General features: G+C 36.9%; 1 protein-coding gene and 1 non-coding gene across 2 annotated transcripts in view; both read left to right on the top strand.

Annotated features, from left to right (window-relative positions):
- The window catches only part of LOC125676392 (uncharacterized), a 22,662-nt gene extending 724 nt beyond the window's left edge, over positions 1-21,938 (top strand). The window contains exons 2-3 of the mRNA XM_048914267.2: positions 6,602-11,290; positions 17,974-21,938. Coding sequence (XP_048770224.2) covers positions 6,649-11,290; positions 17,974-18,683 — 5,352 coding nt within the window. The 5' untranslated portion in view covers positions 6,602-6,648 and the 3' untranslated portion in view covers positions 18,684-21,938. The remainder of the gene's footprint in view (positions 1-6,601; positions 11,291-17,973) is intronic.
- On the top strand, positions 1,115-1,187 carry Trnaf-aaa (transfer RNA phenylalanine (anticodon AAA)). The gene has a single exon. It is a non-coding gene; the product is annotated as a tRNA-Phe (tRNA).
- Positions 21,939-22,659: the final 721 nt, after the last annotated feature.

Below are 22,659 nucleotides of genomic sequence, written 5' to 3'. Positions count from 1 at the left end.
GTTTCACAAAAATATGAGGTTATACATTATGACGGAAACTCATTATTTGTGGTGTAAACAAAGATTAAATGTGTTATTGTTAGTGTTGTCAAGATGTCGATGATCGATAATCAATCGGAAAGGTTTTTGATTTTCAACTTGAGATTTCATAATTGATTATAACCGATTAAAATATAGTATTAGTACCTATTTTAATTCGAAAGCTTTCCAGTCTTTTTACAACCGTTCAAGTTCTGTCTTTGTCCGCCATGTTAACATGCTAAAAATAAGGTATAGTATGGTAGGAGTCGGTTCCGGATCCTCATAAGTCTCTCATCACTGTATGATGGATAGTTTGAGGTACTCTTATTTCTGCTAGAGATGTTTTATTCAGGGTGTAGTCATAATTTAATTTAAAAGTGATCTGACTAATAAACTTGATGCAAGTCTAGAAGAGTGATTCTGTTAAACAGTTAAAGATATATCACATGAATCCTTTTCAAATTCAATTTTGTACTGGAACACCGTTTACCCCTAAATTTTATACACACCTTTACAATTGTTAGCCCTATGAATTTCTGGTTTCTTGTAAGGCCATTCTAAGTGGATGAAAATTAAAAACGTGGCAGATTTTTACACTTTGAATATACCAGAGCTTAAACAATATTTCATAAAATGGATGGTAGATGTACCTGAGTCCCTTAGTTTGCAAGGTAGAACTGGTTAGAACTTGCAATTGAACTGCTTTTCAGTATGATACTAGCTGACAACCCATTGGGGGTGGTCGGGGAGTGGGGTGGGGGGATTGTTGTGAGCACATCTAGTCAATCAGTATACAGTTTAAAAGTGAACCAAATTTGCCCACTTGTTGGGTCCCTTTTCTGTGTTGGGACATACCTTTCAGTGGATTTTGGAAGGTATCCAACATTTTGGAGGATTGGGATAAGGGGTGGGAGGTTGGGCCTAATTAGATTTCCATCAGCACCTTCATAATAGTATTTCTTTTTGTCATTAACCTAATGACCCAATATGAAGTGAAACAAAAGTTTAGTCTATGCAATTTAATTTACATTTCATGCAATTGTAGATATAACAAAATAGCACATGTAGTAGTCAGTTGGGTCCAGTCGCCGATGGCCAGATAGCTTAGCTGGTAAAGCACCTGACTAAAGATTCAGGGGACCTAGGTTCAAATTCTGGTCTGGTCTGTTGCATTTTCTCGCTTCCTGTTACATTTGGTCCCCTGGAACAGACGGATGAAAATGTCTTCCAGGGGATAAAGATCATGGGTTGATATGTCATTATGTGTGAAAACATTTCAGGAAGGAGGAATGTAGTGGTCAGCCGGGTTCGATTGCTGGTGGCTAGATAGCTCAGTTGGTAGAGCACTAAGTATCTTTTAAGTGTATCTGTTCAATGATTTCATAGCCCCAAATTTTGCAGCCATCTATATGTCAAAATTGGTACATGTACAATAACTTTATCAAAAAGATCCAGCTGAGACTCTATTGGTAGATTGAATTGTCTTCCTTATTACACCATACATTTACACCATAGGACCATTAGAAAATACTTTATTGACATTAAGTTTCTATTCCGAACAATGCAAATAAAAAGTGTTCAAGGCATTTTGCAAATCCGCATCTGTTTCAGCCATGATAACAGTATTGTCAGCATATAACAACATAACAAGTTTTAAATACTTGTACCATTCATCTTCTATTGTATCTCTTAAAGGGACTGGTTCACGATTTTTGAACAAAATATTTTTTATTTTTGATGTGAAACATAAAAATATAACTCGTTTGATGTTTTCAGCCAACATTTTGACCTACTGAATGCAAGAAGAAAAGCAATATTTTAGCCTCAAATATGTGTTATGTAAACAAAGACTCGAGTCTTTTGTAAACAAACAAACCATTTGTAATATAAAGCATCTCAATTTTGCATAATCACAAATTTTAACTTTTAGATGACACATTTTACCCGAAGAATGCTTGAAATGTGAAAGATATAATAAACTTAGATAGATATCCATTTCTTCTGAAAATTTCGTAAACAATAACACCACAATCTTTGTTTACAAAACAAATAATGAACTCTCTAAAATAACCTTCTGTGATAATGTACAACTTTAATTTTTATGTGAAATCATTTGAACACATTAGGCAGTAGACTCTGATCATTAAAAGTGAAAAACAAAATTTGGGGGGAAATCGTGAGTCAGTCCCTTTAAGCTTTGTAAACCAATAATATTTCTACCCAGTAGAAACTCCTCTAGGTCGTAAATGTATGAAGAAAATAAAAAAGGTAATAGATTTTCTCCTTGGCGTACCCCGACATCACAGTTAAAATAATCTGTAGTTGTGCCATTTAAGCTGATCATACATTCAATTCCTATATTCACAGAGTTGGCGAAAGAGCGTAAAAAACTACCAGACATCATGTCCTGTAGATTAGAGATAATTTAGAAAATCTACCAGACAAGTTGAAAATTTATCAAACAATAAAAAAAAAAACCTGTCGGGGATTGTTTCACCTATTTTTATTTTCAAGCCTTGAGTGTGACAGTTTAAAACATTTACTTGTGTTTAACAGCTCTCTATGCTTTGACCACATATGAATTAAACTTTCTTATCAATTTTGTTGTAGTTTGATTTTCATCCTTTTTGTTCAGGTGCTTGTGGATATAACCACATACCCCGGAACCCCTGGCCAGCCCCTACCGCTCCGGCCCCCTTTCAGTTTTCAAAAAATATCTATAGAACAAATATAAACATTTTCATTTCATTACTCATTTTCAATTACATATTCACCATGAAACATAAAACTTGCGAATTCTAGCATCTTTGATATATCTTAAAAGTAGACAGGGTCGGAGACTTTGAAAATGAAAGTAGATAACCCCTTGGAAAACTCCATACAGTACTAATAAAGAAAAGTATTATGTGTTGTAGTTGTTTACTCACTCAACCGTGCAATAAAATTTCTTCAAACTGTGCAGCACAAAGCCGGCCAATATTTACGTGATCTATCATATATAAAGTTTCATACCCTATTTGTAACTGACAAAAATCGGAGCTATCGCCACGGAAGTGAATAGTTATATTTATTCTAAAAATATTTGTTGTAAACTAAAGGGGAGGAAGATATGCGATCATGTTGACATACTGTTCAAGCACCTGTGTTTACACATTCAACTGTCTTTATTACGTCTGAACTACGATTTTTCAACCATGTGATAGGCCACACAATCGGAAGTAGAATGACATGCGTGATATTGAAAGTACACGTACGGAGTGGGCTTATGATTTCTGGGAAAGCACATTTTCGCACAAAAGCAAGTTATCTATATCAGACGAAGTTTTTGTTTGCACAAAAGCCAATAAACAATACAGATATGATCCCTTTTTTGTCTGCGAATATCTACCGGACAGTTTGTCAGATGAGGTTCTTTGTCTGCGAATATCTACCGGACAGTTTGTCAGATTAGTTTCCACGTTTTACCGGACAAATTGAAAATTTACCGGAGATTCTGGTAGTCCGGCTTCTTTCACCAACTCTGTATTTATATTTTTAATGTAATTTTAAAAAACATGTCCCATTAACCCCATTCTTAATTAGCATATGCCACAACCCAACTCTCCTAACCATATCAAAAACTTGTTTAAAGTCTATGAATGCACAGAAGAGTTTCTTTTTTCTTTCCAAAAGAAATTGAAGTGAAAATTCTAAAGTTGATATGTGATCTAATTTTACTTTCTAAAACCCGTTTGACTCTCATAAATTAGGCTTACTTCTTTCGCATATGCCTTTAAAAGTGTACACATAATGCTTGTAATTATAATTTACCCAGACAGCTTAACAATGTAATGGACAATAATTCTGTGGTTGTGTTGGGTCTCCATTATTCTTATAAATAGGTTTGACAATGCTGGTTAACCATTCGTCTGGAACAATTCCATATTATCAAAAAGTTTTTCCTGTGTTCGGATAAAAATATCGATACTGTTGAAGAAATATGTTCATTGAGAACAATATTAAAACCACAAGCTTTGTTATTTTTAAGCTTTTTAACACCTTCCAGTATTCCTTCATCTCTAATAGCACAATTCAGGAGACTATTTTAAAAAATCATCAGAAAAATTCAATAAATCTTCTTTAGTATCTATATTACATGTATCACCATTACAATTCTCTCTTCTTTAAAATAGATTATACACATCATTTATATCAATGGCACATTTTGTATTTTTATCAGATGTATTCAAAATTTTCCAAAAATCTTTAGGGTTTGTAGAGTGCAAGTCAACCATTTTTTTAGTGATTTTCTTTCTAAAATGTTCGATACTCTTATATCCATTGTTTCCTTGATTTTAGGTCACCTGAGCTGAAAGCTCAAGTGAACTTTTCTGATCACCTGTTGTCCATCGTCTGTCCATCTGTCTGTAAACTTTTCACATTTTCGACTTCTTCTCCAGACCAAATTGGCAAAAAGCATCCTTGGGTGAAGGGCTTTCAAGTTTGTTCAAATGAAGGGCCATGTCCCCTTCAAAGGGGAGATAATCACAAATATGCTAAAATAGGATGGGGTTATTTAAAAAAAATTCTTCTCAAAAACCACTGAATTTACATGAAAGCTTCCTGACATAGTGCAGATTCAAGTCAAAATCATGATCCCCTGAGGTAGGTTGAGGCCACAATAGGGGATCAAAGTTTTACATGAGATGATATAAGGAAAATCTTTAAAAATCTACTTCAAGAACTATTGGGTCAGGAAAGTACAAATTTTCATAAAAGCTTCCTGACATAGTTAAAATCATGAAAGCTTCCTGACATAGTTAAAATCATGGCCCTTAAAGCTTCCTGACATAGTTAAAATCATGGCCCTTAAAGCTTCCTGACATAGTTAAAATCATGGCCCTTGGGGGTAGGTTGGGTACACAATAGGGGATCAAAGTTTTATATACAAATGTATAGGGAAAATCTTTAAAAATCTTCTCAAGAACAACTGGACCAGAAAAGTTTACATTTATATGAAAGCTTCCTGACATAGTGCAGATTCAAGTTTGTGAAAATCATGGCCTCTGGGGGTAGGATGGGGCCACGATAGGGATCAAAGTTTTACATGTGAATATATATAAGGAAAATCTTTAACTATGGCCCAAGGTGACTCAGGTAAGCGATGTGGCCTATGGACCTCTTTTTGTTTGCTTACAAGTTGAAGTTGAACTTATTTTTGGTCGAGTTATGTTGATTTTAAATACTCTTAGCCAGATGTAACTTATTTTGCACTACTCCCGGTTAAACCAAGGTTCGTTACAATTTCTATCATTTTTAACCATTCTATCATTTTTAACCATTCTATCTTTACAATACCCAAATGTTTCTTTTGCTGCATTCAAAAACACATCACAAATATCGCTAGTAGTTATATGATTGATTTATTCTTCACACATGGTTGAAGAAAGATTACTCTTGATTTAACTGGAGTCTGCTCTCTGGGTCTGCTTGGGTGTAATTTTGGGTCTGTTCAGTAAAGTATCTTAATACATAAGTAATTAGTGGTGCCTGTGGTACAGGTATGACATTATGATAAAGTTATGGATTATAAGGTTGTATCTTTCATATTGTAGTTTTATAAATGAATACTTTGAGACTAATATTAATGGAGAGAGATGGTAAGATACTTGTTAAGATTTATACCCCCTTCAAAGAAGAGGGGCACATTGCTTTGCACCTGTCGGTCTGTCGGTAGACCACATGTTGTCCGCTCAATATCTTGAGAACCATTCACTTGATTGTAATGATATTTCATATGTGGGTTGGGTATGAGTAGAAGAGGACCCCTATATATTTTCAGGTGAAAAGATCAAAGACCAAGGGTCAATCCACCCTGGACATAGGAAGACACTGTCTGCTCAATATCTTAAGAACCCTTTGCTTGACAGATATCAAACTTGGTACACTGGTACATCCAAAGGAGTAGATGGCCCCTTTTGATTTTGAGGTTACATGGTCAAAGGTCAAGGGTGAAACTGGACATAGGAATATACTGACCATTAAATGTCTAGAGAACCCTTTGCTTAACAGACATCAAACTTGGTACACTGGTACATCTTCAGGAGAAGATGACCCCTATTGATTTTGAGGTCACATGGTCAAAGGTCAAGGGTCAAACTGGAAACGGGAATATACTGTCCGCTCAATATCATGAGAACCCTTTGCTTGACAGACATCAAACTTGGTACACTGATACATCTTAAGTAGTAGATGACCCCTATTGATTTTGAAGTCACCTGAATAAAGGTCAAGGGTTATATTATCTCCTATATTTTAAGAATCGTTTGCTTGATTCACACCAAACTTGGTACATTGGTACAGCATAAGGAGTAGATAACCCCTAGACCCCTATTGATTTTTAGGTCGCATGGTCAATCCACTCTGGACATAGGGAGATATTGTCTGCTCAATATTTTGAAATAGTTTGGCACTACTATCAATTAAATGTTGCATGTGTATAACTCTTTTCAATTTTGCACCATGGGGAGCATGCATGTTTTACAAACATTTCTTGTTAGTGATTTGTCTTAGTATCACATGATACTTTTATTATTTGCAGGTGAAGGCAAACCATATAGAGAGAGTGTAAGTGGACAACATCCTGATATGGAGAACACCAATACAAAAGATACTGAAAATCAAAAGGAGGATGAAACGGACCCCAATGCAATACAGACTGCTGTTTCTGACAAGCAGACAAAACTGCTCAGTATTCCAGCTGTTGTTGTGAGAAATGAAAATAATGACATCATAGAACAAATGGACAAGCCCAGCATTGACTTCTCACAGACAGTGCGGAGGAACCTGAAATCCAAACTCATCCAAAGAGCCAACAGCCCAGTGAAAGAGCAGACGGCCAAAATCCAGGACACTCTGTCTGAGAATTCCGAGTCCGGGAGTGAGGAGGGTATGTCTGATTCTAGTGATGCCGAAAGAGATGCAGTTACAGAGAAGAGGATCATGGGAGGAGAAAATGTGACCGCAGTGGAGAAGGAAGCAGTTATAGATCAAAGCCAGGTATCAGAAAACGACAGTGAACAAGTTGTAAACGAAGGTGAAAAAGCAGATTTGGAAGGAATTTTGAAGAATGTTGAGATGGAGGAAAATTTAGAGGAAACTGGGAACAAAGTGAAAGACTTGAAGACTAAGGTAAATCAAGGTCAGGGTGGGGCTAAGACTGAAAGGGGAAGTACCAAGGAAAAAGAAAAAGATTTTTCAGCTATAAAAAACAGTGCAGGAATAGAAAATGTTGAAGAAGAAAAAAGAGGTATAACAGATGTGAAAAGTAGTGCAGTTGAAGATGATGATGTGGCTGAAAAGGGAAAATTGATGGGGGGTAAGAATGGAAGTGAAGCCAAGAATTCAGAGAAGAATTCAGACCAGGCAACTGTCACTGAGATTGAGCCCACTAAAAAAGGAGTGGAAAGTGAAAATAATTTGAATGAAGAAGACATTGAAACTGACAATTCCTTCAGTGAAAAAGATTTCTGTCAATTCAATATAACCCAGCCCACCACTACAGTGTCCCCTGCTAGTACCTCTTTAACCACACCCCCGCCATTGATGATCCCAGCCCTGGGTGTGGCTGTCAATCCTGCTAGTATTCCTGTGATTGGCCAGTTCCCTCGAGGTGCAGCAGATCTCAATACTGTAGCCATGCAGCAATTTCAACAGTTTAATGTCCAGCCATCAGCGTCCAGTTCAAGTACCCCAATAAATCAGGTTATGTATTCTCCTACAGTGAGAACTGTACTCCCTGCTGGTGTGGGTGTTCAAACTCCACAAAATAGATTCCCTGTAACTAATCAAACTATCAATGTCATCCACAGTGCCCAGTTACCACAAATCAGTCACAGATTTATCACTGGGGTACCACTTGGCATTGTGCCATTAGTACCAAACACCACCATCACACCAATGGTTCACCAACAGGTACCAACTGTTCCTCAACCAGCATCACAAATTACAACGCTTCCAACACCTATTCAGACATCAGTCCCCAAAGGAACTATGCAGGCAGCATTAGTATCTCAATTTGTGAATCAGGTAACCAGTCAACAAGACAAAATGATTCATACTCCACAGTTTCCAGCCACTGAAGCCTTGGTGCTTTCTTCATCAAATCAGATGCAAACTAGCACCATAACTATGCAACCACTTGTGAACAGCTCCGCAGCACAACACCTAGTTTCCACTTCAACAACATCAACAGCACCTCCTATTGTAGTAACTACGCAAGCCCAAGTCAAACAGGTCAGCTCTCCAAAGCACCCCAGTCAACGATCTCAAGTCACCACAATCAGTCCACAGTCTCAAGTGCAACAGGGAAAACCAAATTCTTCTCCTGTCCAGAAAAAAGCAGATGCATCCACTTATGTTGATGCTGATTTCCTTGTAGACAAAGTGAGAATGGTTTATTTTCAGTGTGATGAGTGTACCTTTGTTACAAAATCTGCTCAAAATTTCCGAAGGCATTACATGCTTCATTTAAACTATAAGCCATATGTTTGTTCAAATTGTGAATTCCCCTCTTGCAACAAATATGGATTTTCAGGCCACCTGAAAAATCACCAGGAGTGTGCTGGACAGCAGTTTGTGTACAAAAAAGACAGTGAAGCTGAGAGACAGCTGGAGAGAAAGGTAAATGTTTGTAAGCATTACAGATGGGTGTCTGATGAAGAAAACGACAAATCATCAAAGGAGCTCTTTGGTGATCAAAGAAGGTTCCGGTTTACTGCAAAGAAATCTGACCCAGCAAGCTCATCGATTCAGTCTGGGATTTCTGGTGAGAGTACTGATGGCTTAGCTCCAGATGTACACCTTGGAGTTGTGCAGAAAACATATTCAGGAAAGAAAAAGATTCGGGATATTCTTGGTGAGATAGAAAATAAAACAAAAATGCGAAGTGAAAGTTTACATCAATCAGGTCAACAAGACGGTAAAAATCTTGACAGCAAAATTGATAGTGGTGAGTCGATAACTGATACTGAATCGGTATCAAAGACAGCAGTTGTAATTTTAGAGAATAAAAGTAATTGCAGCACTTCAAAACAAGGAAGAATGTCATCTTCTGAAGGCAGCCAGGAGAAGGAAGATGAATCTGATGAGATGAGTGACGTTATAGAACCATTGCCAACAAGTGAGACCAATTCTAAAACCGGTGAAAATGAAAGTACAAGCAAAAAATACTCAAAGACGTTGGATACCATACCTCAGAGAAAACAAAATGGAAAGATGAAAACGTCTAGTTTTCTGAACAGAAACTTCAAAAAAGCTAAAAGATTCATTTTCGGAAAGAAGAAAAGGAAATTTGCAAGAAGACGTAGACAAGCCAACAAAGTTCAGAATTATGAAATAGTGGATGAAAGCAACATACTGGATCTTCCTCGAGTACGGAAGTTTAAGACCACTTTTGATCCCAGTCCAGATCATTATAGACGGAGAAAGAAAGAAATGTTAATGGAAGCAGAATATCAGAAACCAATCATTCCTCCAAAACCTGAACCAAAAGAGACCACAGCATCATCCTACAAGTGTCCTTACTGTGACCACACTGGAGAGTCAGCATTAGGAATCAAGCGACATGCCTTTTGGGTCCACAACATGTGTGAGTACACATGTAATCTGTGTTTGTACATGTCCATGTCCAAACAGGAATGTCTAAGACATTGTTATACTGATCACCCTGGTACCTCCCCCTGCATCAAAAGATCATTCTGCAAAGCTATGGATGTGGAAGAGACAGCTGGTGACAAGAACTCACAGAAGGATCAGGAGGTAGAGAAAGACCAAGCAAATGATCAGAAAGATGGCAGTGAAACTGAGACTGGTGAGGAGGAGGAGGAGGAAAGCCAACATCCGGCCAAATCTTTAGTCAAGGGAATGCAGGACATAAGGTGCGTCAAGTGTGATCTGAAGTTTACCAGGAAGGGGATGCAGCTGCACCTTCTGCGAAAACACAATGTGTTTCTGTTTAAATGTCCGAACTGTAAATTTGTGAACGAAAACAAGGAGGCAATAAAAGAACATTGCAGCTCTGTGCACAATCTGAAAATTACCAAAGCACCACATATGACGTATGACCTGAATCTTGGACATGATCTTGTGGAATTTCTCTCCAACAAAACCACTAAAGAAATGAAAGAAAGAAAGAGACATGAAGGTTCAAGAGAGCCCACTATTAAGAAAACCTTAAAAGTGGGGATGAAGAGACCATTAAGTGCAACATGTCCCTTGTGTAAATTTGCATCCTCTTATGTTGGTGTCCAGCGACATTTGTCAATGAGACATAAACTAAAGAATTTACAGTGCGGGCATTGTGGACATGTGGTGTACAATAAATCTGATGCATTGAAACACTCCAAAAAAGCTCACAAGGAAACCACACCACATGTATTGCACTCTTTTGTAGATATCGAATTCGTGAAAGCTATGTCCAAGAAGGAACTTAAGAAATGTGGTGCAGTTTTGTTTCATGGTAAGGAAAAACAGGATATTGATACAGAAGAAGGCAGAAATGTAGATCAGAAGCCAAAGGCATCCCCTAAAAGCCCCAAAGCAACCTTACCATCCAAAAAAGACACCAAAGATAAGTGGATTCCATGTCCAGTCTGCTCTGTAGAGAAGCGAACATTGCGTGGAGTGGAGCTCCACATGATGTATTTACACAAGATCTGCAACTGGTCTTGCGGGCGATGTGGGTTTGAATCCATGGATAAATATGTGACATTGCAACATTCTGTTGATCTACATAAAGATGAAGACCCAATGATTTCCAGGGCATTGGTTAATCTGGATAAGTATACAGCGGAAATGGACCTGAACTACAGATCAGCAAAAGACAATTATTTGGGTGCAAAGTTAGAAAATATTGCCAGAACAGATCCCTATAAACTTGATTTTGATGATGGTGAGGATGACAATCAATCTGAAGAGGACAGTTGTAAAGACAAAAAGACAGCCCTGAAAGACCAAAATGAGACTTCACATGATTCCAGTGTGGTGGAGTCTCCCAGTTCCAGAAAGATGTGGAAGAAAAGATCTTGCAGTCCTAAAGCTTCTGACTGTGGTGGCACGGCATTACCTTCATCAGATAAGTGGCCTCAGAAGAGGAACCTGAAAGACACCAGTTTTTCTCGTACATCAGGTGGTGACTCTCTGGAGTCCGATTCTACCGAGGACAGCTATGTCATTAAAAAGAGGCGAAAGAAGAAGAGCCCCCTAGTGGCCAGGTCATCCCCCAGTCTTTGTGAGTAACATTTTTTTGTATTTTTATTACCGAAACAAAGCATGGGTGTTGTTATTCATTTTGTTGACTCAAGTTAAAGTTTCCTCTGCTTTAGCTCACACAATCAAAATCATTATCTCACAATCAAAATTCATTATCTACAATCAAAATTCATATTTGACAAAGTTTGTTATTTCACTCTCAAAATTCATTATCTACAATCAAAGTTCATTATCTACAATCAAAGTGTTAAATCTGGAGTTGGTCCTCCCAAAGGCAACTCTTTGTCATCCTTGAGGAAAGGGATGTCAATATAAAGGATCACACCGCTTTACATAGGAAGATATAGGAAAACCAGAAAGGTACAATTTGTCAAATGTAATTGTAAACATCCTCGTGTAATATAGACTGATGTTTATTCTCACCAATACTAGTGAGGCCTAGATGGGGCTACAAAAGGGGCTCAGAGTTTACATAGGAAGATATATGCAAGCATTCCTATGGTGTACATTTGTTTGCTGATCATTTGAACCCATGAGTCTTAAACAGCCACAAGACAAGTTGATAAAGTTGTACTAGGAATACCAAGGAAAATTATTTGAAACTCTTCAGTACAGCCACACATGAGTACAGTTATGCAAGTATTGTCCTGTAGCCAGGTAGTGTAGATTCAAGTTTATTATGTCTCCCCTCTTTCAGGGGGAAACATTTTGTTTTTGTACTTTCCGTACGTCTGTCTGTCAGTCACAAAATCTTGTGAACGCTTCTCGTCCTATATTGCTTATCATATAGACTTGAAACTTTGTACAATGCTTCATTGCCATTGGTAGATGTGCATATTGTCTGGATTGATTGATTGAATGAATATTGTTTAACGTCCCGCTTGAGAATATTTCACTCATATGGAGACGTCACCACTGCCGGTGAAGGGCTGCAAACTTTAGGCCTATGCTCGGCGCTTATGGCCATTGAGCAGGGAGGGATCTTTATCGTGCCACACCTACTGTGACACGGAACCTCGGTTTTTGCGGTCTCATCCGAAGGACCGCCCCATTTAGTCGCCTCTTACGAAAAGCAAGGGGGTACTGAGGACCTATTCTAACCCAGATCCCACAGACAGGAGGACATGTACATTGAAGGATTATTAAGAAACGCTTTGTCCATTATAATATTTGGAGACCTGCTATCTGTGATTGTCTGTTCTGACATTGTAATGTTCACACGTAAGAGTCCAGGTGGAGAGTAATTTTAGAGTGATGGTTGATCAATTGGGCATTTGTCATTATTGGTGAGAGACAATGGGAGTTATACAACTGGCCAAGGAGATTGTTGCTTAATCAGACAAACATTATGCTTGACATTATTCGAGAGAAAAATACCGGCAATCCTGCAAAACTCCAAAACAGCGATCAGACTGAACAGTCCTAGTGAGTTATTTTTATAAAGTTAACCATTTTTTGAAGGAATGTGATTATATATATTTAAAAAATAAAACCTGGATTTACCAGTGATATGCGAGTATTTTTTCCCCCTACGTTATACAGTGATTTGATTACATGTTTCCTTTGGTGCAATCCCTCTTATCTAGAACTAGACAAGCATGCTTGTGCAACATGTGAGTCAACATCCGGTGTAAACAATAACAAAAGATAATCACACCCACAAACTGCCAATCTCTAGTTTGAAATACTTTAGCCCTGCTTCAAATTTTTTAAGCCAAAATTAAAACTTCACGAGTATTTATACATGTATCTAAGATAGATATGGTCAATATATGCACAGTTATAAAGGGAACAAGCATACCCATTTTAAAATTTCAGTACAACAGCTTAATCTTTATTTTTGCAAAATAAGTGCTGCAATCTGAATGTGACCAGAAAATTCATATATTCCACCATTTTCACCGATTGGCTGCTTTTATACCCAATTGCCGGCCTTTAAATGGAAGGGTCCTGGCAGGTCCACAATTAGGGATATAAGTTTTAAATTTACAGGAATGTATATGCATGTAAAAAAAAAAAATTAATCTTCTTTTCAAGAACTACAAATGTACAATATCTTCAATTAGCTTGCAAACATCCTTAGACATTTAGTGTAAATTCAATCATTTCTTCGGATCTGGGAGGTGCCACAAGAAGGATTACCAACTCTACTTTAGAATGTATAGGACATTCATTTGAATTTCTCCTTCTGAGGCACTAGAACAGGTAGATATGTTAAAAATTGTGTAATAGTACTGTACTGATCATAGAGACCTTAAAAATTGTATAATACTGTACTGATTATAGAGACCTTAAAAATTGTGAAATTTATGATCTCTTATGATCCCTTGGTTAGGGTGTTTGTTCCCAGGCTGGGATCATACATAGGTCATGTAGTGAAAGTACTTGTGACTTTTAGAAAATCCCTTCTACTCCCCAACATGTAGGATACAAACCACCTGATTTGTTCATGTTCAGCTTGGAAGCCTCTACTCAAATTGGCATGAAGATAAGGGCTGAAACGATACGTCCCCTTCACGATACGATACATATTGCAATATTTATGCCACGATTCAATACTTTCAATACGATACAATTTACAGAAGAAACCAATAATAACATTGAAGAAAAGTTTAATTACTAAGATTCACATTCATAATTTTAAGTAAAATGTTTCCAAATTCCCAAATGGTAAGATGCATGTTGGCTCTGTAGTTTAAACTGATAAAGTTTATTATTTTCGTAAGACTCAAGGTAAACAACAGTCTGAACGTTATTTGATGCTATTTCATCCCTCATGCAGGTAGAAATAATCATTACAGGTTGAACCTGATGTATTTTACTGAACCAGTTTGTAATAAACGTATCAAACCAAAAATCAAGGCAATGAATTGAACATTGAATCGAGGGTTTATATTGAACAGTATAGATATTCCGGTGAATCGTTTCAGCCCTAATGAAGATAATGGACTTATTGGTGTTAAGGGGGGGGGGGGGGGGGGGGGCACATATACTGAAAATCAATTATCTTTGGAATTCTTCATTAACAATTCGAGCCCTTTGTTTGTATACCCTTTCATCCCACTACCTGTCTAGATCCGACTTTGTCGTAGATATAAATTTGAAGCTCATACTTGGTAGTAATGCTTATAATAAAAAACATTCGAAAATTATACTAGACACAAACCTGTATATAATGCTTACACAATATACCATGACCCTCGGCCAAAGTCATTTATGCAAGGTTAAAGTCGGTGCTTAAATTTTTAAATTTTTGGGTCCGTTTTTTGTTGTTGATAAAAGGAATATAATGCATAAATAAATGAATCTCTTTCAAATATATTCATTTATTCACCCAAATAATGGGTGTTTTCATGATATTACATGGACTTTGTTATTTCATTCCATGTCCTAAATTATCAAACTGACATTAGAAGAAGAAAAAAACCAGAATGAAACTTGCTAAGCTACACAATGCTACAAGAATGTTAGCACTTTGATATTTTCCCATTCAGATCAGAACATTTCTATCAAACACTTGCATCTTATTTAATTATACATTGTTTTCAAAGTGTAAATTAATATACCGAGAGGACGCCTGTCTGTGTAGTAAGAACTCACTCTAGGAAATGGCTCTTTGTAAAGTAAACAGTTTTTAGCTCAGTGAGCTTTTCTGATCGCTTTTTGTCCGTCGTCTCTCCGTCCGTCCGTCTGTCTGTTAAACTTTTCACATTTTCAACTTCTTCTCCAGAACCACTGGGTCAATTTCAACCAAACATGGCCAAAAGCATCCTTGGGTGAAGGGCTTTCAAGTTTGTTCAAATGAAGGGCCATGTCCCTTTCAAAGGGGAGATAATCACAAAAATGCAAAAATAGGGTGGGGTCATTTAAAAATCTTCTTCTCAAGAACCACTGGGCCAGAAGAGCTGAAATTTACCTGAAAGCTTCCTGGCATATTGCAGATTCAAGTTTGTTCAAATCATGGCCCCCGGTGGTAGGATGGGGTCACAAGGGGGGATCAAAGTTTTACATACAAATATATAGGGAAAAACTTTTAAAATCTTCTTCTCAAGAACCACTAAGCCAGAAAAGCTGAGATTTACATGAAAGCTTCCTGACATAATGCAGATTCAAGTTTGGTCAAATCATGGGCCCCTGGGGTTGGATGGGGCCACAATAGGGGATCAAAGTTTTACATACAAATATATAGGAAAAATCTTTAAAAATCTTCTTCTCAAGAACCACTGAGTCAGAAAAGCTGATTTTTACATGAAAACTTTCTGACATAGTGCAGATTCAAGTTTGTTCAAATCATGGCCCCCGGGGATAGGATGGGGCCCCAAGGGGGGGATCAAAGTTTTACACACAAATATATAGGGAAAAACTTTAAAAATCTTCTTCTCAAGAACCACTAAGCCAGAAAAGCTGAGATTTACATGTAAGCTTCCTGACATAATGCAAATTCAAGTTTGTTCAAATCATGGGCCCTGGGGGTTGGATGGGGCCACAATAGGGGATCAAAGTTTTACATACAAATATATAGGAAAAATCTTTAAAAATCTTTTTCTCAAGAACCACTGAGCCAGAAAAGCTGATTTTTACATGAAAACTTTCTGACATAGTGCAGATTCAAGTTTGTTCAAATCATGGCCCCCGGGGGTAGGATGGGGCCACAAGGGGGGATCAAAGTTTTACATACAAATATATAGGGAAAAACTTTAAAAATCTTCTTCTCAAGAACCACTATGCCAGAAAAGCTGAGATTTACATGAAAGCTTCCTGAAATAATGCAGATTCAAGTTTGTTCAAATCATGGGCTCCGGGGGTTGGATGCCCGGGGCCACAAGGGGGATCAAAGTTTTACATACAAATATATAGTTAAAATCTTTTTCTCAAGAACCACTGAGCCAGAAAAGCTGATTTTTACATGAAAACTTTCTGACATAGTGCAGATTCAAGTTTGTTCAAATCATGGCCCCCGGGGATAGGATGGGGCCACAAGGGGGGATCAAAGTTTTACATACAAATATATAGGGAAAAACTTTAAAAATCTTCTTTTCAAGAACCACTGAGCCAGAAAAGCTGAGATTTATATGAAAGCTTCCTTATATAATGCAGATTCTAAATTGTTAAAATCATGGCCCCCGGGGGTCAGATGGGGCCACAATAGGGGATCAAGGTTTTACATACAAATATATAGGAAAAATCTTTAAAAATCTTCTTCTCAAGAACCACTGAGCCAGAAAAGCTGAGATTTATATGAAAGCTTCCTGATATAGTACAGATTCTAAATTGTTAAAATCATGGCCCCCAGGGATCGGATGGGGCCACAATAGGGGGTCAAAGTTTTTTTGGTTTTTTTATTGTTTGTTGTTGTTTTTTTTTCGTTCTTTTTTTTTGTTTTTTTTTTTTTTATATAGAGCAGATTCAAGTTTGTTAAAATCATGGACCCCGGGGATTGGATGGGGCCTCAAGGGGGGGCATCAAAGTTTTACATACAAATTTATAGGAAAAATCTTTTAAAATCTTCTTCTCAAGAACCACTGAGTCAAAAAAGCTGAGGTTTATATGAAAGCTTCCTGATATAGTGCAGATTATAACTTGTTAAGATCATGGCCCCCGGGGGTCGGATGGGGCCACAATAGGGGGTCAAAGTTTTACATACTAATATATAGGAAAAATCTTTAAAAATCTTCTTCCCAGAACCACTAAGCCAGAAAAGCTGAGATTTATATGAAAGCTTTCTGATATAGTGCAGATTCAGGTTTGTTAAAATCATGCCCCCCTGGGGTAGGATGGGGCCACAATAGGGGATCAAAGTTTTACATACAAATATATAGGGAAAATCTTTAAAAATATTCTTCTTAAGAACCATTGGGCCAAAGAAGTTGACATTTACATGAAAGCTTTCTGACATAGTGTAGATTCAAGTTTGCAAAGGGTAGTTTGGGCCATAATAGGGACTAAGGTTTTACATGCAAATATATATGGAAAGTCTTCAGATATGGGCCACGGTGACTCAGGTGAGCGATGTATCGGCCCATGGGCCTCTTGTTAAGTTTAGGAATTTCTTTTTGAAAGCAATGCATAATGATTCACATTGGTATTCTCACCAATAAGCATCTTGCTAGATGTCTTAGACAAGATGTTATCAGTAATAGCAGTCAATATTGGGGTTATAATATTTAGTATTATCTAACGAATGAATGACTCAAGTTGGTTTGTTTTATAATAGGATGATAATACACAATGGAAGCATGAAGTATTTTGTATAATCAGCAAAGCATAATTCAAACAACTTGGACATGCTTTCATTACCTGTAGACATGTGTATACCAATAACAGCTGTCTAATCACATCAAGCTGAAAAGTCACTTTCATATCACAGTGTTTATATCAAGAAATATGATACAATGACATAGCAAAGGTTTATAAATATTAAAACATTGATGAATATATTGATAATTTATGGAAAGTCCTGAGCTAAGATGTAAATGATATCCAAGTCCTGATTGGGAATTGAAAGCACTGTCACTAAAACAAGGTTTTGAGTGTTTGTATACCCCTACGCCTGTGTTGTATCCTGTCCATACTGTGAATCCTCCCGACACGGATATAAACTTTATGAAGTGCTGATGCAGGCTATTTCCTCAGTTTTATTTACATCAATTGCCTACATACTGGTCTCACTTCCTGGTTGTAACAGATTTTTGTTCGTTACAGATTGCACTTCTTCATCATTTGTTGTTCGCCCAAAAGACATGAACCACGTGAACCAAGGCTTCAGCTGTGTGTATTGTGTCTACGCAGCTCCCTTAAGGCACCAAGTACGCTTGCACTGTTATGACAAACACACTAATCACCCGGCCTGTCTCATGGAGTTTCAGGTCCATGGGGAGGAAAAATCCTTCCGCAATGACGGCACGGAGGAGGTCCTGCTAGAGTGTTCGGAAGATAGCAGTGAAATGAACACAAGGACAAAATCAATGAAAAAAGATGGTGATGATAAGGAAAAGGCTAATACCTCCATTGATGAAACAAACAAAAAATCTACAACCAGAAACAGTGATATGGATTCTTCAGAGGTAGATGATGGCCGTGTGAATGGACTGAAAAAGCGGAGTGGGAGTTTAACAAGTGGAGGAGAAACAGACACTGATGAACTTCACTCCTCTGAAATTATAGACAGTGGTGGAAACCGATTCCGACGAGGAAAGAAGAGGAAAAACAAGTTTGACAATCCACTGAAAACTTTGGTGCACAAATTGAATTCCAGCCAGATTAACCTTGAGGACACATTTCACACCAGTTTGGATGAAGTGGATTCATATCTCAATAAGTTTGGGGTTCGGACTCTGAATATGGACATGTTGACCCAGCAGCAGTTTTCGGACTTCATTGAGCGATTCGGGAGCAGTCTACAACCTGTGTAATGTGATTTTGTAAAAACATTTATTTTTGTATTATTGTTTCATATAGAGTTTTAAAAATCATGCAAACTGTTTATCATAGTGCAATGTGGAAGAATTTCATTCAAAGCATTTTTAATACATTGTTTTATTAGATGCACAGCTGCATGTTGAACTTTGATCAACTTGCATATGTTAATAGTACAGAGGTTCTGTTACTAATGATATTCATTTGGTCTGGTATATGTAGAAACTCCAAGTTTTGTTGTCATGTTAAACCAGTTTGTTTAAAGTTGTATGTACTCCAGTGCTTGGTATTTTTTTGCATCACTGCACCAAAGTAAGGGGATGTACTAGTTCACCTATGCCCTTCGGCATCAACCCTTCAGTCCATCATTTGTTTGTAACATTTTTCTTGTGAATTATCGTCACTTGATATTTCCCGTAGGTGAGCTAGTTATTCTGAGTAACATGTTTGATGAGAATCCGTCACACATCTGCATCTCTGTACGTCCCTTGCATGTAATGCTTAAAAGTATTTTATCACATTTTCCCATTAGATGTAAACTTCCTCTTGCAAAACCATTTGAGATTCATCACTCATGAATTACTTTCGCATATATATATCCATCCTTTAAATCATGTAACACATATATGTATCAGGTATACATAGTTTATATTGCAGTGGTTTGTGTTGCAGTTTTAGCTTACCCAAATCACCTATCGCATTCTGTTTTTGTCCTTCATCATGCACTATCATTTAAACTCCTCAGATACCAGTGAGCCAAATTTGGCAGTGGCATAGGAGGATAATTATTTTGATTTTTTGGTCCATTCCCCTTGGGAGTTAAGTGTCGGGTCAAAACACCATTAAAAATGATGCAATCTTTTTAAAATCTCTCTATATCTAGCAGACAAACTGTATGCATAGTCATTGTGAACATTACAAAATTGTGAAATTCAGGGCACATGTGTCAGGGATCCTGGTCTAAGATGGGGGATATGAGTTGTATAGTTAGAATGCATTATTTCTCTAAGCGTCTTCTCATTGATGGACATTAAACAACCAAACAGTGCATAATAATAATGACAAGAGAGAAACCTCTACTGAAAATATAATATTCATGGCCCCTGGGTTCCAGGCTCTGGTCTGTGGTATGAGTAGTGAAAATGCATTATGTCTGTAGAAAATCTTCTTTACTCCTTGGCACTACACCTCCTAACTTAGTATATGGTAATAATGCATGGAGAAGACTACCAAAAATGTAAAATTTAAAGTTATTGGGGTGTAATAAAAATGCAGTATTTCTTTAGAAGCATTGTCTTGACTTCTTGACATCAAACAACCTGAGTAAATAGAATTAATAAGGATAAAAGTTTCTACCAAAATGTAAGAATTTGTGGTCCCAGAGTGTAGGGTCCTGTGGCAATTGTGTGGCTTGTACAGTCATAATGTATGTTTTCTTTTGATATCTTCTTGATTCCAGGACATCATACAACATTGATTGCATAATAACAAGGGGAGAAACCTTAGACAATTTTGTTTTTTAACAATTGTCCTTTAAGTTCTGGGATTTGTTGCTAGGATGGGCTCTAAGGTTCTTGTGGTGAAAATGCATTTTTTAAATCTAAAATTCTGTTCTATTCCTGAATTACAAACGGCTAGAATGATTGCATAGTAAAAATGGGGGGGGGGTTGGGGGGGGGGGGACCACTATTAAAATAATCAAATTCAGGATCTCTGGGTCATGTGTTCAGGCCCCCAGTACTTGGCGGGTCGCTAGCAGTGAAATAGCTAAAAGTAATTTGTTGAGAGACATTAGAAGACCTTGCTTGTCGGAAAGATTTCCCATGACCAAAGAGTTTATATTACCTTCTTTCAGAAACAAAGGACCAGGAACTATAATAGACATTGTTTGATTATATGAATTCGGTAATTGCAATGTTGAGATAGTCTAAACAAAGCAAAATTCATGTCCCCAATTCTAATATCTAAATTGAAATATGAAATCACAAAGTGGGTGATTTATTTACAATGTCAGTGAAAATTGCTTAAACATTTCCAAGGCAGGTTTACGCTTAATAGAAATTGTAGGGTCAAAATCAAAACTATATGACTGATGAAGGTCAATCATTAAAAGTAAGGTTCAATTAGCTGGAATTGAATGTGGCCACACATGTTTATTGTGTTATTTTGAGATCAAAATTTGACAGAGAGTCTGAGACGGACAAGCACACTTTTGTATAAGGTAGGCTTGAAGAAAGCGCATTTCATATTCACAAGTAGTCATTTCTTTGGTATTGAAGTGCATTAATAAAAGAATACATTAACATTTCAAGATGCAGTATGCAAGGAAATGTCATAAAAATGAAAGTTATTGACATTAACAGTGAAATTTGGTTATATTTCATGCTTTTGTGTGATACTGAAGAGTCTGTCTTTTGAAAGTAAAAGTTTAGGGTGCATCACACGGTGACATAGATAACTTTTGTACAAATTTTATTGTGTATTTTTTCAATTCATTTAAATGTATGAATGTTGTATGAGTCTATGCAGATTATCTCCATGCTTTTGTTATCATTGTACACTAACAGTAAGATGTGGTGCTTTGTTGTAATATTAGTGTGGGGGGATGTTCTGGTAAATATTTGTTTTACTAATCACACATGTTAAGTATTTTTCCAACAGCTTTCAATTTTATAAACAGAAGGAGACCATGATGTAGTAAAGTCAGCTTCAGTTAAAGTGAGAAATTAAAACGCCAGTAAAGATATAAAACACTCTTAAGCAAAGCCATATTGTATGTATATATGTATATGGAAGTTTTCATCAGGCATGGATGAGGAGGACATTTTAAATGTGTAAACAAATATGAGGTTTATGAAAAATCCTTATATTAATCTCAAATCTGTACATCACTCTGAAGTGGTTTAAAGTAAAACCATTTGATTTGAATTTTAAAAGTAACAAAACGTCATGTGATGTAAATTGTTATTGAAAAGAAAGAGAGTACTATGTTGTTTTCTGTGCATTCCATGGATGTACACAAAAAAATGTATGCTGAAATATACATGTTACAATTTTTTTTTTGGTATTACAGATTGACCACTGTATTTTCACTTACTTTCATATGCTTCCCTCATATTATCAACATGCTATCCGAAGAAGAAAAAGTTTGCTTTGTTTTCTTTTTATTAGTGGTATAAAGCATATCTTTAAATTGTAATTCAGATGAAAATCTTTTAATTTCTACAAATAATAAAACTTCAATTTACGAATTTTATCTTGTTTACTGTCTGATGTTTGTTCAGAAACAAATTGCTTTATGATCCAATTTATTGAATATCTTTAGAATAATATTCTTCTGAGGTCTGATTAGACAACTTCATTAAACCTACATGAAAGTTTTCTTTAGAAACAAAGTTGACATCTAGGCACTTGTCTTCAGTTCAATGATAGGTTTTGATAAATTTTTAAAGTGCATGGGCAAAGAGAGGTAACTCCATATCATTATACGCCCATCTAAGACGGGACATATAATGGTATGGCGATCATGCCCGTCCGTCTGTCCCACTTCGTGTCTGACTCGTAACTTAGATACTATGAGATTTGGAATCGTCAGCTGATGCATCTTGGTTAGAGGATGGGTCACACTTTAAGTAGGCCTCTGTAACCTTTGATTAAGACAGTGTGGCCAAATATGGTTAATAGCATTTAGAAGTGAGAATCACGGGTCTTTCGGATACCTTAACGGAGGTCGCGGCAGGCGTCGACACGATAAAGAACCCTCACTGCTACGACCCTGAGTGCTAAGCATAAGTCTAAATTTGTGTTACTTCACCAACAGCTGGTGACATCTTAATTCTCAACCAAAAAAAAAAAAAATCATAAAATGTAGCTACACAACAATAAATATTTTGTTTCTAACATTAATGATATAAGTATTGTACTACAAAATATGCAAAGACTTAACATGGTGTAAATCAAATGTGGATTTTA

This window comes from Ostrea edulis, chromosome 1 (assembly GCF_947568905.1).
Source record: "Ostrea edulis chromosome 1, xbOstEdul1.1, whole genome shotgun sequence".
Taxonomy (NCBI): domain Eukaryota; kingdom Metazoa; phylum Mollusca; class Bivalvia; order Ostreida; family Ostreidae; genus Ostrea; species Ostrea edulis.
This window is presented reverse-complemented; position numbering and strand designations above follow the sequence as displayed.